General features: G+C 38.0%; 1 protein-coding gene across 2 annotated transcripts in view; it reads right to left on the bottom strand.

Annotated features, from left to right (window-relative positions):
- The window catches only part of LOC145980379 (stromal membrane-associated protein 1), a 37,685-nt gene extending 23,212 nt beyond the window's left edge, over positions 1–14,473 (bottom strand). Inside the window, exons 1-4 of one of the 2 annotated variants that reach the window (XM_083113445.1) lie at positions 14,041–14,473; positions 10,473–10,606; positions 6,844–7,243; positions 2,289–2,555 (exon numbers count right to left, since the gene is read on the bottom strand). In XM_083113445.1, the coding sequence (XP_082969571.1) occupies positions 2,289–2,555; positions 6,844–7,243; positions 10,473–10,606; positions 14,041–14,158 (919 nt within the window). In that variant the 5' untranslated portion in view covers positions 14,159–14,473. The remainder of the gene's footprint in view (positions 1–2,288; positions 2,556–6,843; positions 7,244–10,472; positions 10,607–14,040) is intronic. The other variant, XM_083113444.1, reaches the window with a different exon arrangement.
- Between the last annotated feature and the right edge of the window lie 3,500 nt (positions 14,474–17,973).

Here is a 17,973-nt window from a genome sequence, read left to right as displayed (position 1 = left end):
AAATCCACGCAGGTAAAACAGTGATAGCGAAAAATCTGGCAAGACCAGTCCGGCTCGGTAGCTCAATGGTTAGAGCAATGGCACGGTATGCCAGACCCGGGTTCGAGTCCTGGTCGAGCCTGCATTTTTCGCTGAAAATTTCTACATAGAACAACATTGTTGCTCACTATCTTCCACCAACAAGATTACATGATTTTGACTTAACTTTTTCAACCCTTTTCCTTTCTGGTCCCTTGGTTGACTAGTTTTTCAGCCTACATTCTCTTTTTTCCCCCTTTTTAAAAACATCTTCCTTGGTCCCTATATTGACAAGATATCAAATATTTTGTATGACTGTATTTTCCCTGAACAAAACATTCAACAGTTGTTTATTTGGTGCAGTTTAGAGGAAAGAAAGAACAGGCGCCTACCTTACCTTCCCTCCAGGAGTGTTGGGATTACGTTGCAGCGATAGTTGAAACAATGCGATTTGGACTTACGCAGCAACAAACACATTGTAAGCGGCACACTTGTTGGGTTGGAAGTGTACTTATCTCCTATATTTAGACCTTTACTGTGAAGTTTTTTAGAACAGTTTTAACTTAACTGTGTAACAGTGACAACAGTATTGAGTGTGAGTGAAATGGCGAAATCAGGTACAAGTGGCAGCAAGCTATGGAATGCGGTAAGCTGTCTCAAAGAAGATTTAATCGAAACGGCTGGTAAGATTATTCACTGTACTTTACCTTAAAAAAAGGAAATAAAAAAGGACTATAGTTTATTTTTGCACTCCACTAAAAATATTATTTTAAGTGAAAGTACAATATATACCATTCACGTATAAAAATGATTATCAATGTGGATTTAAACAGATCAACTAGAGATCAAATTTTTCACATCAGACAGACACTTGAAAAAAAGTGGGAATATAATCAAAATGTCCATCAGCTATTCATTGATTTCAAAAAAGCATATGATTCGGTCAAAAGAGATAAATTATATAATATATTAGTAGAGTTTGGAATACCTAAGAAGCTTGTTAGTATGATAAAAGTATGTACCAGTGAAACAGAAAGTAAAATTCGTGTGGGTATTAATGTGTCTGACAAATTTACAATTCATGATGGGTTAAAACAAGGAGATGCATTATCTCCATTGCTCTTTAACTTTGCCTTAGAATATGCTGTTAGGAAGGTAAAAGAAACTAAAGGAGGACTAAAATTAAATGGTGTGACTCAGTTGTTAGCATATGCAGATTATGTAGACTTATTAGGGGATGATATAAATACAATTAAGAATAATGCTAAAATATTTTTCAAAACTGCTAAAGAGACAGGTTTGGAAGTTAACAAAGAGAAAACTAAATATATGCTTACAGGCCGAAACCAAGGGTTAGGTAATAATCAAAAGCTAATTATTGATAACAACTGTTTCAACCAGTTTCCAAATTCAAATACTTAGGAGTACTATTAACAAATTAAAATTATATTAAAGAGGAAATAAAAAGTAGGCTTAATTCAGGAAATGCATGTTACTTCTCTCTTCATAAACTTTCGTCTTCTCATTTAATATCTAAGAAACTAAAAGTTAAAATATACAAAACAGTAATTTTGCCTGTAGTATTATATGGGTGTGAAACTTAGTTCCTTACATTGAAAGAGGAACATAAATTGAGAGTATTTGAAAATAAGATCCTTAGGAAAATATTTGGACCTAAAAGGGATGAGGAGACAGGTGAGTGGAGAAGGTTACATAATTTAGAACTACATAATTTGTATTCATGTCCAGATATTATTAGAATAATTAAATCAATAAATCAAGAAGACTTAGGTGGGCAGGCCATGTGGCACGAATGGGAGAGGAAAGAGGAGTTTACAGGATTCTTGTTGGGAAACCTGATGGTAAGAGACCTGTAGGAAGGCCAAGACGAAGATGGAGGGACAACGTTGAGATGGACCTAAAGGAAATCGGTAGGGATGGAAAAGAGTATATAGATCTTGCTCAAGATAGGGACAGATGGAAGGCCTGTGTTGCTGCAGCCATGAACCTTCGGGTTTAGGAAGGCTAGAGAGTTAGTTAGTTACATACAAAAATGGATACATTAATATGAAATTTAATGTATCCCTTTTTATATATTGTGCTTTCATTTAAAATGGTATTTTTACAAAAAACTATAGTCCTCCCCCCCTTTTTTGGCAATAATTATCCCATTTTTGTTCTTTTTAGAGGAAAATTTTTCCCTTTAAAATCTGGTCTTTAGTGATTACACACACACTACTACTGCATAGAAAATGTAACTCAATTGCTACCTGGAACTCCGAACACAGACTGCTGCGAAGAACCTTGAGAATATAAAGCTAATATGGAGTCCTTCGTTAACTTGTTCTTCTCTTGGCTTCCGGGAGCAGATTGGTTGAAGAAGCTCTCTTCCTCGGCAGTTCTTCCACCTTGAGTTGCAGCTTCCTTCTCATTCACAGACGTAGCCACTTCCGGTTCCGAGATCGCAGGTGCACTTAGGAAGTTCGTGAATATGTCGTTTCCACTTTCAGTTGCAGATGATGTTGTTGTAGGTACATCTAGAAGGGATAATACAGCAATACATTACATACACTTTGTACTAATATTACAATTTTATACACATGCAGGTGAGCATATCAGTACTTCAAATAACTGGGAAAAAAATTCAAGGCACAAAGAGCCTGTTGAGGTCCGAGGCCTGCAAAGTGACTCATTGGGTGGTGAGTGATCAGCTCTTCATCCTCATCACTAGGTCTACAATTTTCATGACTTAGCATATTTTTTTTGGTAAAATATATAGAAATTCATATTATGAAGATACTAATTAAATTAAAGTGCATATTTTGCCATTTCTGCACGATAAGAGTATATTTTGATAGATTTTCGGTCATACTCAGCATATTCTCACTTTTTCACGGAATTGTACAGCCATTTTCTATTTTTCTAATGGAATGAATTAATAAAATGGACTTTGGCCCAAAACAACTGAGCAAATACAAGGGGTAGTCGAAAAGTTAGTTGCACTAGCGTGAAAGAAATAGCGAACGGAATATAGAGGACAGTTCTTGTATTCACATAAAAGTAAATTACTTAAATGGCATTTCTACATAATCCCAAAGTCTGTTTAAACATTTCTCATAGCGTGGCACTAGTTTCTCTATACCTTGTTCGAAGAATTCCTCGTCCAACTTTCTATAACCATTCTTACGTCACAGTTTTAACTTCCTCATCGGAAAGATAACATCGCTTCGCAAGTTCTTGTTTCATAGACCCAAAGACATGAAAATTTCAGGGCCTGAGGTCTGGACTACAAATCGGTTCATGAACACGTTCAACATTGTTGCAGTGGGCAGCCTTCTTGCTCGTGGTCGTCCTCAATATCCGTATGCCCATTCTCGAATTAAGCACACCATTTTGCAATCTCCTGGCACAAAATTGCTTTATCACCATACACTTCATGCAATTGGTGATGAATCTCTGTAGGGTTACACAGGCTCGCTCACAGGAAGCGAGTGTCTGCGTGCACGTCCAGTTTGGACGGCACTTCCGACTGACGTGACATTTTCATCACTGTTAACGTCCGATCCCTAACACACACTACATAACCGTTACTCCACCTTTTCAATGGATCTGTGTGCAGTGTTCCCAGCCACGTTAATCAAAATGCCTCTTCCTGACAAAATGTTATGGGGAAGTACAACTTATTTCTTGACTGATCCTCGTATTTGCTTATTGTTGAATTTCTACGAAGAGTAGATCACTGTTTATTTTCTGCAAAATTATAAGAACTACCTTCCTCCACTATTGCAATGACTTTACCCGAAAACTTTTGAGTGCAAGCACTTTGAATTGTTTCGCACAAGCAGTTAACTATTGGGAGAAAAAATTCCTCTTGATAAACCAGAACATGAGCCGAATGACATTGTTTATTTTAAACAGCCAAAGTAGAAATAAGCTTTTCTCAGTACAAAGCTTTGCTGGCTAACAATAGGCAATCATTTTTATTTGAAAAATTACAGAAAGTATTCATTGTACATTGCAACTCAGGGCTCATAAAGTGAACAAAAAATAGGATGTGAAAATATCTCAGCATATGTTAAATATTGATGTTTGAAACAGTTCAGTAGTAAGGGCATATTTTTCAAAAATTTTAGGTCATAAAAATCCCAGTCCTACTCATCATTATTGTTTTCTGGTTTTCAAGACTGTGGTCCATTACTAATTCTTTCAATTATGGGAAAACTTGAGGAGGGTGTATAAGTATTAGACCATGTGGGAGTTGCATGACGCAAAGGTTAACTCTTTCTGAAACTTTGGACAAATCAGAATTGTGACCACAAGAAAATTCACAGTTTCAATATTTCATGTTTTCAACCTTAGCTTTAAGATTTGGCACACACAGAAGATGCACTATATTGAAATTTCAGCAAAAAATGCAGGTTCAACCAGGATGGGTCCCAGTAATGGACGAGCCTGCATTTTTCACTGAAATTTTCTACGTGGGTTGTAAATTTAGAAGTGGCAACACTGTCGGTTGGAGCCCATGTCAGTGTGTGGAGTGCCAAAAGTTGTCGGTGCAGCGAGTGCTGTTGTGTATGTACGAGGTTGAAATGAACACCATTTTGTTCATTGCCCGAAAACATGTTTGCCAAGGTAAGACAGCGATTTTGGATCAAAATGAAGGTGGCCCGTGACAAGAATGCACGAGAATGTCATCAATACTTGCATGTAGCCTGTAGTAACAATGCCTAGCCGTATTCGATAGTTGTACAATGGTGACAATATAGGGAACCCAGCATGATGCAATTTTCCTCATGTTCTCACTGACACATCCCAACCTCCACAAGAAATGCACTTACTTATTGTGCAACTATCAGTTATGGCTAAGTATTGATGACATTCTCGTGCATTTTTGCCATGGGCCAGCTACATTTTGATCCAAAATCGCTGTCATACTTTGGAAAACATGTTTTACGGCAGTGATCAAAATGGTGTTCATTGCATTCAACATAAACTGCATCAACAACTTGAGGCACTCCACACATCTACATACATGGGTCCCAACTGACAATGCTCACAGTCTCATAGCACATGCACAGTGTTGTCACCTCTTCCTGACAGTGTTGCTACTTTTTAATCCAATGTTCGAAAAATCTTCTTCAGAGCTAGGTGCCAGCTCTCAAAATCAGGTGCCAGGAAACCACCTACTAGCAATTGTGCCTACTATAAGAAGCTGAGCATCACCATATTCAAAACATCGCTAAATCATGTGAGAAAGCGGAAAATGGTGGGTTGGGGGACAAAGAGTAAGAAATTGTTACTGATTCTATGGAATGTTCACAACGTTGATAAAAAAAATAATTTGTTAACTTACGCTGTACTGCAATTTGAACTAAAGCCAGGATCACACGGAACTGGATTTCCAGTAGGAATGCTCTAGTTGGCGCTGGACTGGCTACCGATTTGCTAGTTTTCGCCTCACCCGATACTTGCCATCGCACTTGTCAATAGACTTTTATTCCCGTAAGACATTGCGCAGAGCAGACAATATGTAAAGATGGACGAGCAATTTGAAGAATGTTGTAGGAGTATTACTGCCTTGTGTTTTTATTAAACATTAAAAAAGAATAGTATGGACTAAAAACATTTAATAAGGATTTTAATTTTTAGCTAATCATATTTGTCAGGTACACATCTCATCCCTTTGCATAAATACCTAAATATTAATGAACTGAACACGAATTCACTGCACGTCATCTGAACTTTTTTTTTATATCACGAAACTAACAAAAACAGCCAACACCCGGAAACCAAAGACAAAAACTCTCCTTTGCAAACTCACAGATTATATCTTCACATGGCCAAACTTTGCTCTGATTGGCTGTTCCACAGAATCCAGTCGAGGAAAGCCAGGAGCAATTAGAACATGTCCTATTACTCCAAACCAGTCAAGCAGCCAGCCATCCCGGCAGGTAGCCAGTTCAGTGCAAACTAACTGGCTATCCAGTTCCGTGTGATTCAGCCTTTAGCATCTTCAAAATGTCGTAGATACAAACTTGAAAAACCGCAATATTACAGGAAAAAAAAAAATGGTAGCCAGGCTGAAATTTTTAGTCGCCACAGCAACCGGGATTTTTCAAGCCCTGTGTACATTATATGGTAAAATTTCTGTAAGCGCCAAACATCTGAAATTCCTTTATTTTCTTCTTTTACACATCAGTATTTACGTCCTGAGGATTCTTGAAGGTGCCATTTCGTTTTTTTTTTTCATGTAAATAATCTCAATTTTTGACATATCGAGTAATTCTTGTTTGTTCGTTTTCGCTTGCGTTACACGCAATATGGCGGAGATATCTTGACTAGCGTTGTCCATGATCAGTGGTTATGCAGTGTTGCAACCTTCATCGAAAAATACCTACTTTCGTGTTATTGATTTTGTATTTTTTTTCAGGTTCGAAAACCCCACGAACCATGCACAGATAGCCCCATGAACCATTCATGGATAGCCCCACGAACCATGCACGGCAAGGTTAGGTTAGGCAAACAGAGTTAAAATTGTCACGTTCTTGGAAAACAACGGTGTGGTTGGAAACACTGACCGGGGGTTACATCATCGAACGCACACAACATTTGATTCACGTAGTGGAAGGACATAGAGGCAACAGCTTTCGTGCATTGGAGACACATTAATCTTCAAAAATACATGATTTACCGGCAAAATAAATTAACCGATGGGACCTTTCAAAAGTGTACGGAAAGTCAGTTCGGTAAGTACTTTCTCCTGTAAAATTGAAAAAATACGTTTTGCGGATACGAAAATTTTACCCATTATACAAACTGCCTTACCTAATCCCAACAAATCTTCCGTGGCCGAAGCAGGTACTTTCTGCTCCTTCTTTATTTCCGCTGCCCTGATAGGCTTTGGAGTGGTGCTCCCACTACTGCTTCCCGAAGTACTTTTTGGCTTTGGCACTGGGGCTAACGGAGGCAGATCTATCCCCGACCCGCTCCCTCCAGCCTTCCGTTTCGTTTCCTTCTTCTTCTTCTGTGTCTCCTCCAACTCCTGGTCCCAGTTGACCTTCGGCATGGGGGGCTGCACCCACTCCTTAGCGATGTACTTCTTCTGCTCGTATTTGGCACGAATAAAGGCTTCCAAGCCAGAGTCATTCTGGGGTCGTCGGAAGGTGTCCGGAAGATTCGCTTCATACACTGCTCTTGCCCTGCTGTTGCCCATTTGTTGTAAACACTGCAAATAATAATAATAAAAAAAAACTGTATCAAGTTTCCCGAAACCTAAAAGCTTAGCGTAACCATCTTACAATAAGACGTTGAATTTCTTTAGCCTGCCAAGAAAACTGTAGCATTTTTACAGATTTTTTCAGTGAAATTCAGCATTTTATAGAATATTCAAAACACAATGATACAGTAACAAATAATATTCCAACAGAACATTCATTCTTTCTGCAAATTATTTTTATAAATTAATATTTTAGTATTTATCTACAGAAATCAGAAACATGTATGCAGCATTCATGAAAAATGGTCCTACACAACATAAATAACAAAATGAATCACCCTGGAAATTATTATTATCATTATTTGCATTAACGTTTAAATGTTGTGAACACACATAATTTGCATATTTAACAAACAAAAATTATTAAAATCTGTAGCCTGTATGCTCAAAGACAAATGAAGTCAAACTCATACATTTTTGAAGTGTCACACACGTAAAACATTTTCGTTAATGCTCTTCATATATTCAGGCTATGCTGTCATACTCAAGTTTTTTTTTAATTAGCACTCTTAAAAGTTTATTAACCAGGGAAATTAGGGTTAGAAAAGTAGAGTATGCAAGCATCCATTATGCGAGCAACGATTCATAGTTTACAGTAGTCTCAGACACAAAGTTCCTGCAGATTTTCATGTGAGGCTCAAAAGGGGTGTTGTGCTCGAGGCCACATATTATGTGAAGTAAGTCTTGCAAAGCTTTCCTGGTCACGTAAGGTAAAAAGACTCTCTCCGGCTATCGACAAGGTGAGCTTTCAAGAGCTAACATCACTCTCATCTTTGCTTCAACCCTGAAGATGAGTCCACCAACAAAAGCATTTAGGGACGTAATACTACTTTGCATTCCACGCATGTGAAGCAGATAGAAGCAGCAGTCTATATCCAAGCTGACCCTAAAAAAATGGCTGCTTGCAAAAAAGAGAATCACATACGAGAATACGCAAGGAAAACTTGTTATCCGGCAAGCACACAGAAAGTATTCACTAAGCTAGCTGAAGTATGAGGGTAATGGTTCTGATTGTTTAATGATGTTTTCAATGTTTCGTAGGAGAAAGACAAAGTATTGTAGAATTGTATAAATAATTGTTACAGTAAACATGAACCTTGGTGAAAGTAATTACCACTGTTTGGAGTTCCAAAAAATGTAATTTATCAGTGAAAAAAGATGCAAGAAAGTACCTTTGCAAACATCCCCACTTCCCATCTACAGGGCATTTCTTGTGCATAGAAGGAAGAGAAAGTATCACAGAATAGTCGAGATTATTGTGAAAGTAAATTTGAAGCTTTCTGAAAGTAATTAGCACTGAAAAGTTATATTTATTGGCAAAACGATACCTTAAGCAAATATCCCTGATTCCTATCAACATGGCATTCCACAGACTACTGCCGACACGAGGTTCAAAGGGGTGTCATGCTTTAGACCAATGCCAATATGATGAGATATTGAAAGCATTTAGAGAAATTATCGTAAGGCTAAAAGATCAAATCCTGGCCTGCCTAACCTAACCACAAGAGCACTTAGAGACTTTATTTGACTACCAAGAGCCTAAACTGACTCACCTAACTTAACTTCGATAATCCCTTTGCACCATACACATGTGACGTATATGGCAGCAACAGTCTGTAACCAAGATGGCAGAACAAGAGAAGAATCATATCGGATTATACAGCAGTGAAATACCATCAAACATGTAATCGCTAAAACTCCAACGAAGGCACAAATAGAAATCGAACCATGTAAAAATGCTTGTGTACCATGATAAGTTCGGAATTAAACAACCACAATGTAGGGTTAGGTTACTGACAAGAGAACTGCAGCATGTACAACGGGTAAGTCACCTAAAATTACCACTGGAACTATTTCGTGAACCACAATAAATATTGAAAAACTGCTTTCACAGATATGTAGGTATGAGAGGGACTCATGAAATTAATGGACACAATACGTTCAACTACCCAAGATTTTCAACACAAACTTACGGTTCTTTAAATGGAAACCCCCATTTTATTATCAGCTCATTTGAAAGCGAGGAAAAATTCATTAAGAATGGCGTTTGTTACATTGTAATATGTCAAGTAGCTCCCAGGTAATTGTAACGTGAAATTGAGCGTGAAGGCGCATTCCCACTATGCCTGTCGGCAGAGCCAAGCGTAAACACAGTCTTGCATACAGCCCGCATGCTTGTGCTGCATTATTCCTACACTTGACATAAATAAGTATCATCTCGGCATTTTCAGAGTTTGAAAATACTACTTTCTCAGCAACAGTTCTGACGTAAGTACACTATCACAAACGTCTGGTTAATCAGTGCACTTTGTTACGCCTTTGATCTATTTGATAAATCAATTTGAAAGAAAGAAAGAAAAATGTATAAGGTGCAAAGTTTAATAGTTGAAAACTTAAAGATTTGTCATGACCAAATTAGAAAAGTTGATTGTTCCGATGTACTAAAAAATTATGACGTAAATGAATGTACGTCAATTAAAAATTAGAAAGACGTTAATGTACTAACATTTATGTATGTAACTGATGGCGGAATGTTTAAAATTTATACTTTTTAATTAACAAATATTTGTTAACTCGTATCAGAACGTCATAGATAATTTGTCAAAGCTTACTCATGTATAAACTACACATTTCATTGTAACCTGCAGTTGTTGGAACGTAACAACTTTCCTAAGCACAACGCATAGTATGCAGAAGAGTAACACGTTTGTTACGATACCTGAAAAGCGTCAAAAGTTTGTTACAACACCATGAATCAACTTGTGAGAATGTTTGTTTCAAGCGTCAACTTCACGTTACAATTACTTGAGAACTACTTGACATATTACAATGTAACAAACGCCATTCTTAATGAATTTTTCCACACTTTCAAATGAGCTAAAAATAAAATGGGGGTTTCCATTAAAAAAAATAAGTCTGTGTCGAAAATTTCATGAGCCACTCTCACACCTTTATATCTGCGAAAGCAGTTTTTCAATATTTATTGTTGTTCACGAAATATTTTCGGTTGTAATTTTAGGTGACTCACCCTGTATATTTACAATAATTGCATTAGTCTTATGATAGTTATAACTCAACCACAGACTGATATATGAAGTACTGCTTAAATGTTTATGTCAACATCACACATTCACTACACAATAACATAGTTCTATTGATACAAAAATATCCAACTTACAACCACTTGCTCTGGTGTCCATGTGTCTAAATTCACAGATTTCACCTTGGAGATATGTACACCGAGATTTCTGTGGATGCCTGCACATCGTATACAGAGAAAAATGCCTAAATTCCATGATGCCCATCTGGGACCTGCAAATGAAAAAGTTCACATACATATAATTTCTCTCATGGACAGTACTAGTAAACGTATAGTCTACTAATACCATAAAAACTAAAACGAATTACACTGTGTCGTGACCAGGTAAGGTTTCAGCTTCTTGGTGACATTTACAAATACAAACTGGTCTAAAAAAATCCCAGGTTTAATTTCAGTGTTTTCAAAAACAATTACTCACATTCATCTAAACCAAAATGTTTCAACTCATTTTGTGTTAAAATTATATGCCAATATTCACTTTGTGTGTACCTAATGAATATTCCAGCTTCATGACAACATTCAAACCCCCCCCCCCCCCTCCCTTGCAAACAGAATTCCACACTGTAAAAAACTTATGTAAATGTTTAGCAACAATGTATTTTCGATATACAATACTCCAGCAGATCAATTAACTTTTCACAGTAATGCAATTGAATTGGAAAAAAAAAAAAATACCCGACGCTCTGAAGTTCGTACATTGCAACGAAATTTGAATGTTCCTTGAAGTAATGAGCACTGTTTGGATTCGAAAAACAAGTTATTTATGTTGAAAAAAAACAACTTAAAAATTACTGTATGCATGCATGCATCCTTTCCATGGACAATGTATTCTCCGTTGACAAGCGACAGTAAATGTCGTATACTAGTGGGAATGAATGTAGAAGTAAATCAGAATCTTAGTAGGGAACAAGTTTACAATACCGGCTACTCTCCAATTTCTATGAAATTTTGCCTATTACTCACTAATTGTGAACTCCTAATCACGAATCTGCATGTAATAATTGGCGGGCGAGTATGGAAATCGAGAAAAAAAAATTAAATAAACTATGTTTTCTTAATGTAACGTGACCCTACCATAAGAACAGTAGCTCCACGGAAGACGCCACTTTGGTGTCACTTATTGCACAACACTTTAGCAACATTGTGTTCAGATGTCACAGGAGAGAGTTTTTCATGTTATGCAAGACAAGGTATAGTTCTCTTAGCCAAAATATTAATTGTTCTTTGTATTTATGCTAATGGACCTAATCTAACCTCGTAGGCATTCCTTGTCTGACGTCAATACACAAGGTAGCAAGATCGTTATGCGTAAAGAAATTGCATAAGAAAGATGACAATGTATAGTTCTCTTAGCCAAAATATTAATTTTTCTTTTTATTTATGCTAATGGAACCTAACCTAACCTCATAGGCATTCCTCGTCTGATGTCAATACACAAGGTACCAAGATTGTTGTGCGTAAAGGAAGACCATTAACGACTTACGAAAAAAGATGGTTCCGAATTGCTGTGTACGGACTATCACCGTGGTAAATCGCAAGGTTATTTTACAAGTTCTACACGTAAATGTACAATTTTAACAAGTGACCGCCAAATATGAACTACAGATACGTCATCAGGACACCGAAATTAGTAAGTAGGCAAAATTTTATAGAAATTGGATAGTGGTCCGGTATTGTAAACTCATGCCCTTAGTAGAATGGGTAAATTTCTCGTATCGGACAAACGGATTTTTTCAAATTTACAGGAGAAATTACTTACCGAATGCAGTTTCTTTATAGTTGTGGAAGTTCGGGGAAGTGTTTTCTCGCATCATTCATTGAATTTTGCTGGTTAATCATATTTTTTTCGATATAAATGTGTGAACGTTGCACGAGAGCTCTTGCATCTATTTACTTCCAGGTGGATGTAGCCTGTGCGTGATGACGTAATCTGGGCCAGTGTTTCCAAATATGCGTTTATGTAACTGGTCACACATTTAAATACCTATGATCAGTTGAACGTGATCAACGTTTTGAAAATGACGTGTGCAGGATGCTAAATTGAACTAAAGGAGTGCTAATGGAACCTAACCTAACAGGCCTAACCTAACCTAGTAGGCATACCTCGTCCCTGTGATGGTCAGTGGGGCATCCAAAAACCATTGACGTTAGCCTAAAAATTCACGAAAGCCCCACGGACCATCACGGGGACGAGGTATGCCTACTAGGTTAGGTTAGGCCTGTTAGGTTAGGTTCCATTAGCACTCCTTTCGTTGAATTTATCATTCCCGAACACGTTCCCGACATTCGGACAACATCGGCTTCTAGCAGCAGCAATAGCGTGTATTGTGCTCTCGTGCAGAAAGCAAATAGTGGCAGCAGCAATAGCTCGTCGGAAATAGATTTTCGTAGAAAACCACATCCATTCGCATTAAAATGGATCAAAACTTCTTTCCCAAACACGTTTCCGACATTCGGACAACATCGGCTTCTAGCAGCAGCAATAGCGTGTATTGTGCTCTCGTGCAGAAAGCAAATAGCAGCAGCAGCAATAGCTCGTCGGAAATAGATTTTCGTAGAAAACCACATGCATTCGCATTAAAATGGATCAAAACTACATTCCCGAACACATTTCCGACATTCCTCCTCACCGGTAAATAATGAGCAATTGTGCCGATTTCGCTTATCTTGCACTTTCTACGCGTGGTGGGGTGGAAACATTGCATATGGACTACGGTGGTGAAACTGTGACGGCCATTTCCCGTGTTACGGAAGGGAAGAAGCAACCAAGAAAACTTACTCGATATGTCGCAAATATAGCTATTTTCGGTGAAATTAGCGAAGTCTCACCTTCAGGAATGTTTGTCAATGCAGAATACGTAAGTACGAATATTAAAATCAAAAGAAGTAGGAAATTTCAGCTGTTTGTCCGATACGAGAAATTTACCGTAGAATTAATTTAGGGACTTTTATTTTAGAGAACCAAACCTGACCTGCCTAACCTAACCACAAAAGCATATAGCCTATTGAGCAAAACCTTAAGTAATGGCTAAAACTCCACAGTTTTTAAATCATGGATCATTAATTTTTTTATCCCTGCCTTCTTGCAAATTCTCGTCCTGAAAGTGCAATAAAACAAAAGGAACTTGGGTCATTTTTTAATTACAATAATCTAAAATATGTTAGCAAACTTCAATCTACTGCTAGCTTAAAACTTGCAGACTTCTACAAGCCAGACACCCCAGTGATTTCTTGCGCACATAAATTCAAAATTTTCGTAATCAGTCTTAAATTTTTCTACAGAAGCTCGATTTTTGGTCGTTTTGGTGCCAAATTTCCCATTACAATCTCCAGATTAAAAATTCTGGCTAAACTAATGCAGACACCACTTTCTTTTTTTAACTAGTCGGCTTACAACAAAGAACATTCCTATCTCAGGAGCTTCTATATTGTAGGTAGAAATCAAATTGACTGCAGTAGTATTATGCCACCTCGACTACTATACACGTGAGTTTTCTTTGTCATTATATCGTTATCACCTATAATTTCTCGCTTGTACCAAGCGATACTCTTTAATGTAGCTGTGCATTATTCCATACCGATGAATTTAGGTTTAAAGACCAGTGACAAACACATGTAAATACAACTGACCACAGAATCTACTCACCTTTGGCATCGCAATCAACACAATATTTGTTGTCCTCATCTCTCAGCATCTGAGACAATAATGTTAGACATTTGTCTTGAAGAAGCTTCTGTTTATCCCTTTCGGCCTTAGTTGACATAATTAAAAGAAAATGAACCTTCACACCTAACCCCTGACACGAATTCACTCCTAGCACCTGTCGGCGTCACAGCAGCAACCCACTTCCAAGATGGCCTCTGCGCACAATCCAATTACGCACCATACAATCAGCTGACGAAATGAATTTACGCAGAAATATGTAGCTATAGTTGTCTTCAATGAAAAGAAATAAATTTCATTTTGAAATAAAGCCTTTATGGAATTTTATTTGCTTGTAAAAAGAAACAATAGCCAAGGTGTATCGGGAAGTTTGGCATTGCGAATTTGACATCTGCAGACTCTCCATAGAGGATATCCACAATGATAGACGTCAAGGAAGCAGGTGCACACAGTGGCGTGCCCAGGATTTTCGAAAGGGAGGGGTTACGTACACTTTTTCTGGTAGTCAGCTCTCATCTTGCCATCTTTTCCTACCTTTGATGTTCTTTATTTTAGGAATACTGGACCAAAAGGGGGGGGGGTTATAACCCCCACCAACCCCCCTTGGGCACGCCACTGGGTGCACAGATCACATTCCCGCAGGTGTACGGCTAATATTTACTAAGGGACAATTCGTCCCAGATGTAAATGGGTCATGGAAGAAATGTTTCTCTAGCGTGCCGATGGGTGAAGTGTAATCAATAATTCTTTAGCCACTCCCAGTAGACCAAAACATAGAGGCAGAAGAACTGCAAATGCAAAAATTACGCTATATTAGGAATACATATTTTAAAATTACATAGAAACCCTCATGTTGCAACAGTGACGTGCCGAGAAGTAAGGCTGAAAGCTGGTGTAAGGTGTGTCATTTTGGGGTAATCGCCTGCTTATGAACTTACCTCACTTGCATCATATGTAATAATAATGATAACAGTTGTCGGGGAGTACAATGGGGAGACTATGAAGCGTGAGAAGCAGGCAGGCATAGAAAAAGAATGAGAACGAGAGAAACCTGCGATTAATATATGATGAACATAAATTGCACCACTTTTCAGCCAATCGTAAAATGACACAAATGCGCAATGTACTGTCACCTATTGGCGGAATCAACAAATATGTTGTTGAGATTCGCTATGGGCTGTATACGCTTGGTTGATTGATTGATTGACATTTTTTATTTTAATTCCCTTTTCTGCCAATTTTGGCTAATCGCAAAGGCGAGGCTGAGTGATCATATGATGAAATTGATGAAGGGACGCTCACAAAGAACACCCATGCCCAGGCCGGGATTCGAACTGGGGGCTCCTGGCGTCGTAGCGCGATATGCTAACCACTCCGCTACGGAGGCCGGCTATAATACGGATGGATAAGTCTACTTGTAATCGGGCTTCGATATCCGATGTAAGCAAATAGTGTTTCGGATTCTACTTTAAACTGTAGGCCCAGCCCCGATTAGACTATCTGTGCATTAAGTGGACTTGAAATAAACACTCAATTAAGTTGGATTTGTTTTCGTTTTTGTACTTTCCAACTATGAAACGAGTTCAATAATTTGTGATTACCCTGTGTATATTACAAGTCCAAACATTCAGTTAGATTTACTTTTTTCAATTTTATCTGCAAGAAGTCCAGAGGAAGACATCACTCTGGCAAATATGTAGGACAGGACATTTTCTTTATCTGTTGGAAGCCAAGGTAAAGGAAATAATATGTCTCATCGGAAATTGTGGTTTTTATGAAGCGGAACAGCATTTTCCTTCACTTCACTTCCATAATAAAATTGCCTTTGATTGTCTTACTAGTTATATAAATTCTGCTTACTGCTTGATATTGGAAAGATGTAAAGATATGCTGTTCGAAGTGGGACCCGAATCACTATGTGCCTCCATCGAGACCCTTTGATTAGAAGGCGACGACGTTACCATTATGCCATCGGGAAGGCTCTGGTGTGAAGTTGGATTGATTTGATTGATTTGTTGTTTTAAGTCCACGTTATGCACAGTAAGGCTAATAGGGACTGAACCTACAGTTTAAAGTGGGATCCGAATCAACCCGGTACTCCTTGATTACAAGGCGACGACGCTACCACTGCGCCATCGGAGAGGCCCTGCACATTTTAGGATACTTGAATAAATTCTGATGGGGTGTTAGGCGAGTGTTGAGGGTTGTGTTGTGTGGATTGGGGAGAGGCTAACGTTACAGCAAAAATATACTAATGTAATGAACAATCTTATATGTAAAGGTAATTGTAGGCCTGTTTGATAGGATTCAATGAAAACAATATTAAAAAGAAAACGATTTTTTCCAGCAATTGATTTCTAGTGTTGATTGTATTTTTACCTTTAATTTATTTTAATATTCATTCAGTTGTTTTGAGAGTAGTTGATTTGATTTATTTTACTTCACTTTTCTGCCACTTTAGGCTAATTGCGAAGATGAAGATGAGTGATATGATGAAATTGATGAAGGAACCATTACAAGAACACCCATGCCCAGGCCGGGATTCGAACCCGGAACCTCTGGCGTCGTAGCGCGCTGCGATAACCAAATTTCCCACGAAGTCCGGCGTTTTAAGAGTATATACTATATGGTGTGGTATACGTATGTCATGATCAATGATTATCTCTGTATTTACGAAGCGATTCTGTTTTGCGACCGAGGACACAGGATGGACGGAGTTTAAAGTTTGTTCGAAGTTCACTTTATGCACACAAAGGCTAATAGGGAGTGGACGTAAAGTTTAAAGTTGGATCCGAACCACTATGTGCAACCACCGGGTATCGAACCCGAGACGCTTTGATTACAAGGCGATAAAGTTACCACTACACGATCGCGTGGACTAGAGAGGGTTCTACTCCCCCTCTTGCACACTTAGAAGCGTAAATCTCATATTTCCATAAGTGTTTAATTTCTCACAAAGAAAGAATCAACACACACAGGAATTGAAAGTTAAAAATGGAGATAAAATCATAAAAATAATGTAAGATCGATTGATATAAGAAATGGCAGACAGATCGACAGAAAGATGTGGAAAACCAGAAAAAGATAAAGAGAAGGAAGGAAGGAAAAGTCGAGAAAGAGTTGGAAGCAGGGTGCAAAATCATTTAAGACTGGTGGGGGGAGAAATATCTTAATCTACAAAACCCCCTCCCCCACAAACATACATATCAATTATACAATATACATATTTATAATGAATGTTATTAAAAGTACAAATTAACTACTAAATTAGTAATTAAAAATAGTATTATTATTAATTACACAATGAAATAAATTTGTTACTTTTATGTATATCAGATATTATAATATAGCAAACTACTTCCTTTACTAACTGGTTAAAGATGTTGTTACAAACAGTATTTGGTTTTTTTTTTTGTTTCTTTTTTGTGATTGTGTATGAATTTGTATGCTTGGGTTTCTTCCATGGTTCTGTGTAGCTTATAAGAGCCAATAAGGTTTGAACTTTCAGCCCTCCCCCATGCGACGCGGGAGGAAGTATAAATATGGCCTGTGTCAGAGGACAGGGAGAGTGTGTTTTTGAACTGGATAGCAGAAGGGAGAGCGATCTTCGGGCTCCAGTGGCCTCCCTTGAGAAAAAGCATCCCGAGGCAGTTCTGCCGATGCTCAGCTTTCCACTTGGCAGTTCTGCCGTGGGGCTCACGTTAGAGGAATGTAAATAATGTAACTTAGAGAATTATTGGAAGAATCCGAGCCTTGTTTTGTTAAATTGTAAATAAATGTATAAAGCCCATTTCTGCGAGTTTTCAGCAATCACCCTGCAACATTAATTTCAGTAAGTTCTTGCCTGTGATTGATTCTTTGGTTCCGAGCGCTCTGGTGAGGAACGGGATGGGAACCCAGGACTAACGAGCCTAT

The sequence above is a fragment of the Lepisma saccharinum genome, chromosome 27 (genome assembly GCF_977018435.1).
Source record: "Lepisma saccharinum chromosome 27, izLepSacc3.1, whole genome shotgun sequence".
Lineage (NCBI taxonomy): Eukaryota > Metazoa > Arthropoda > Insecta > Zygentoma > Lepismatidae > Lepisma > Lepisma saccharinum.
This window is presented reverse-complemented; position numbering and strand designations above follow the sequence as displayed.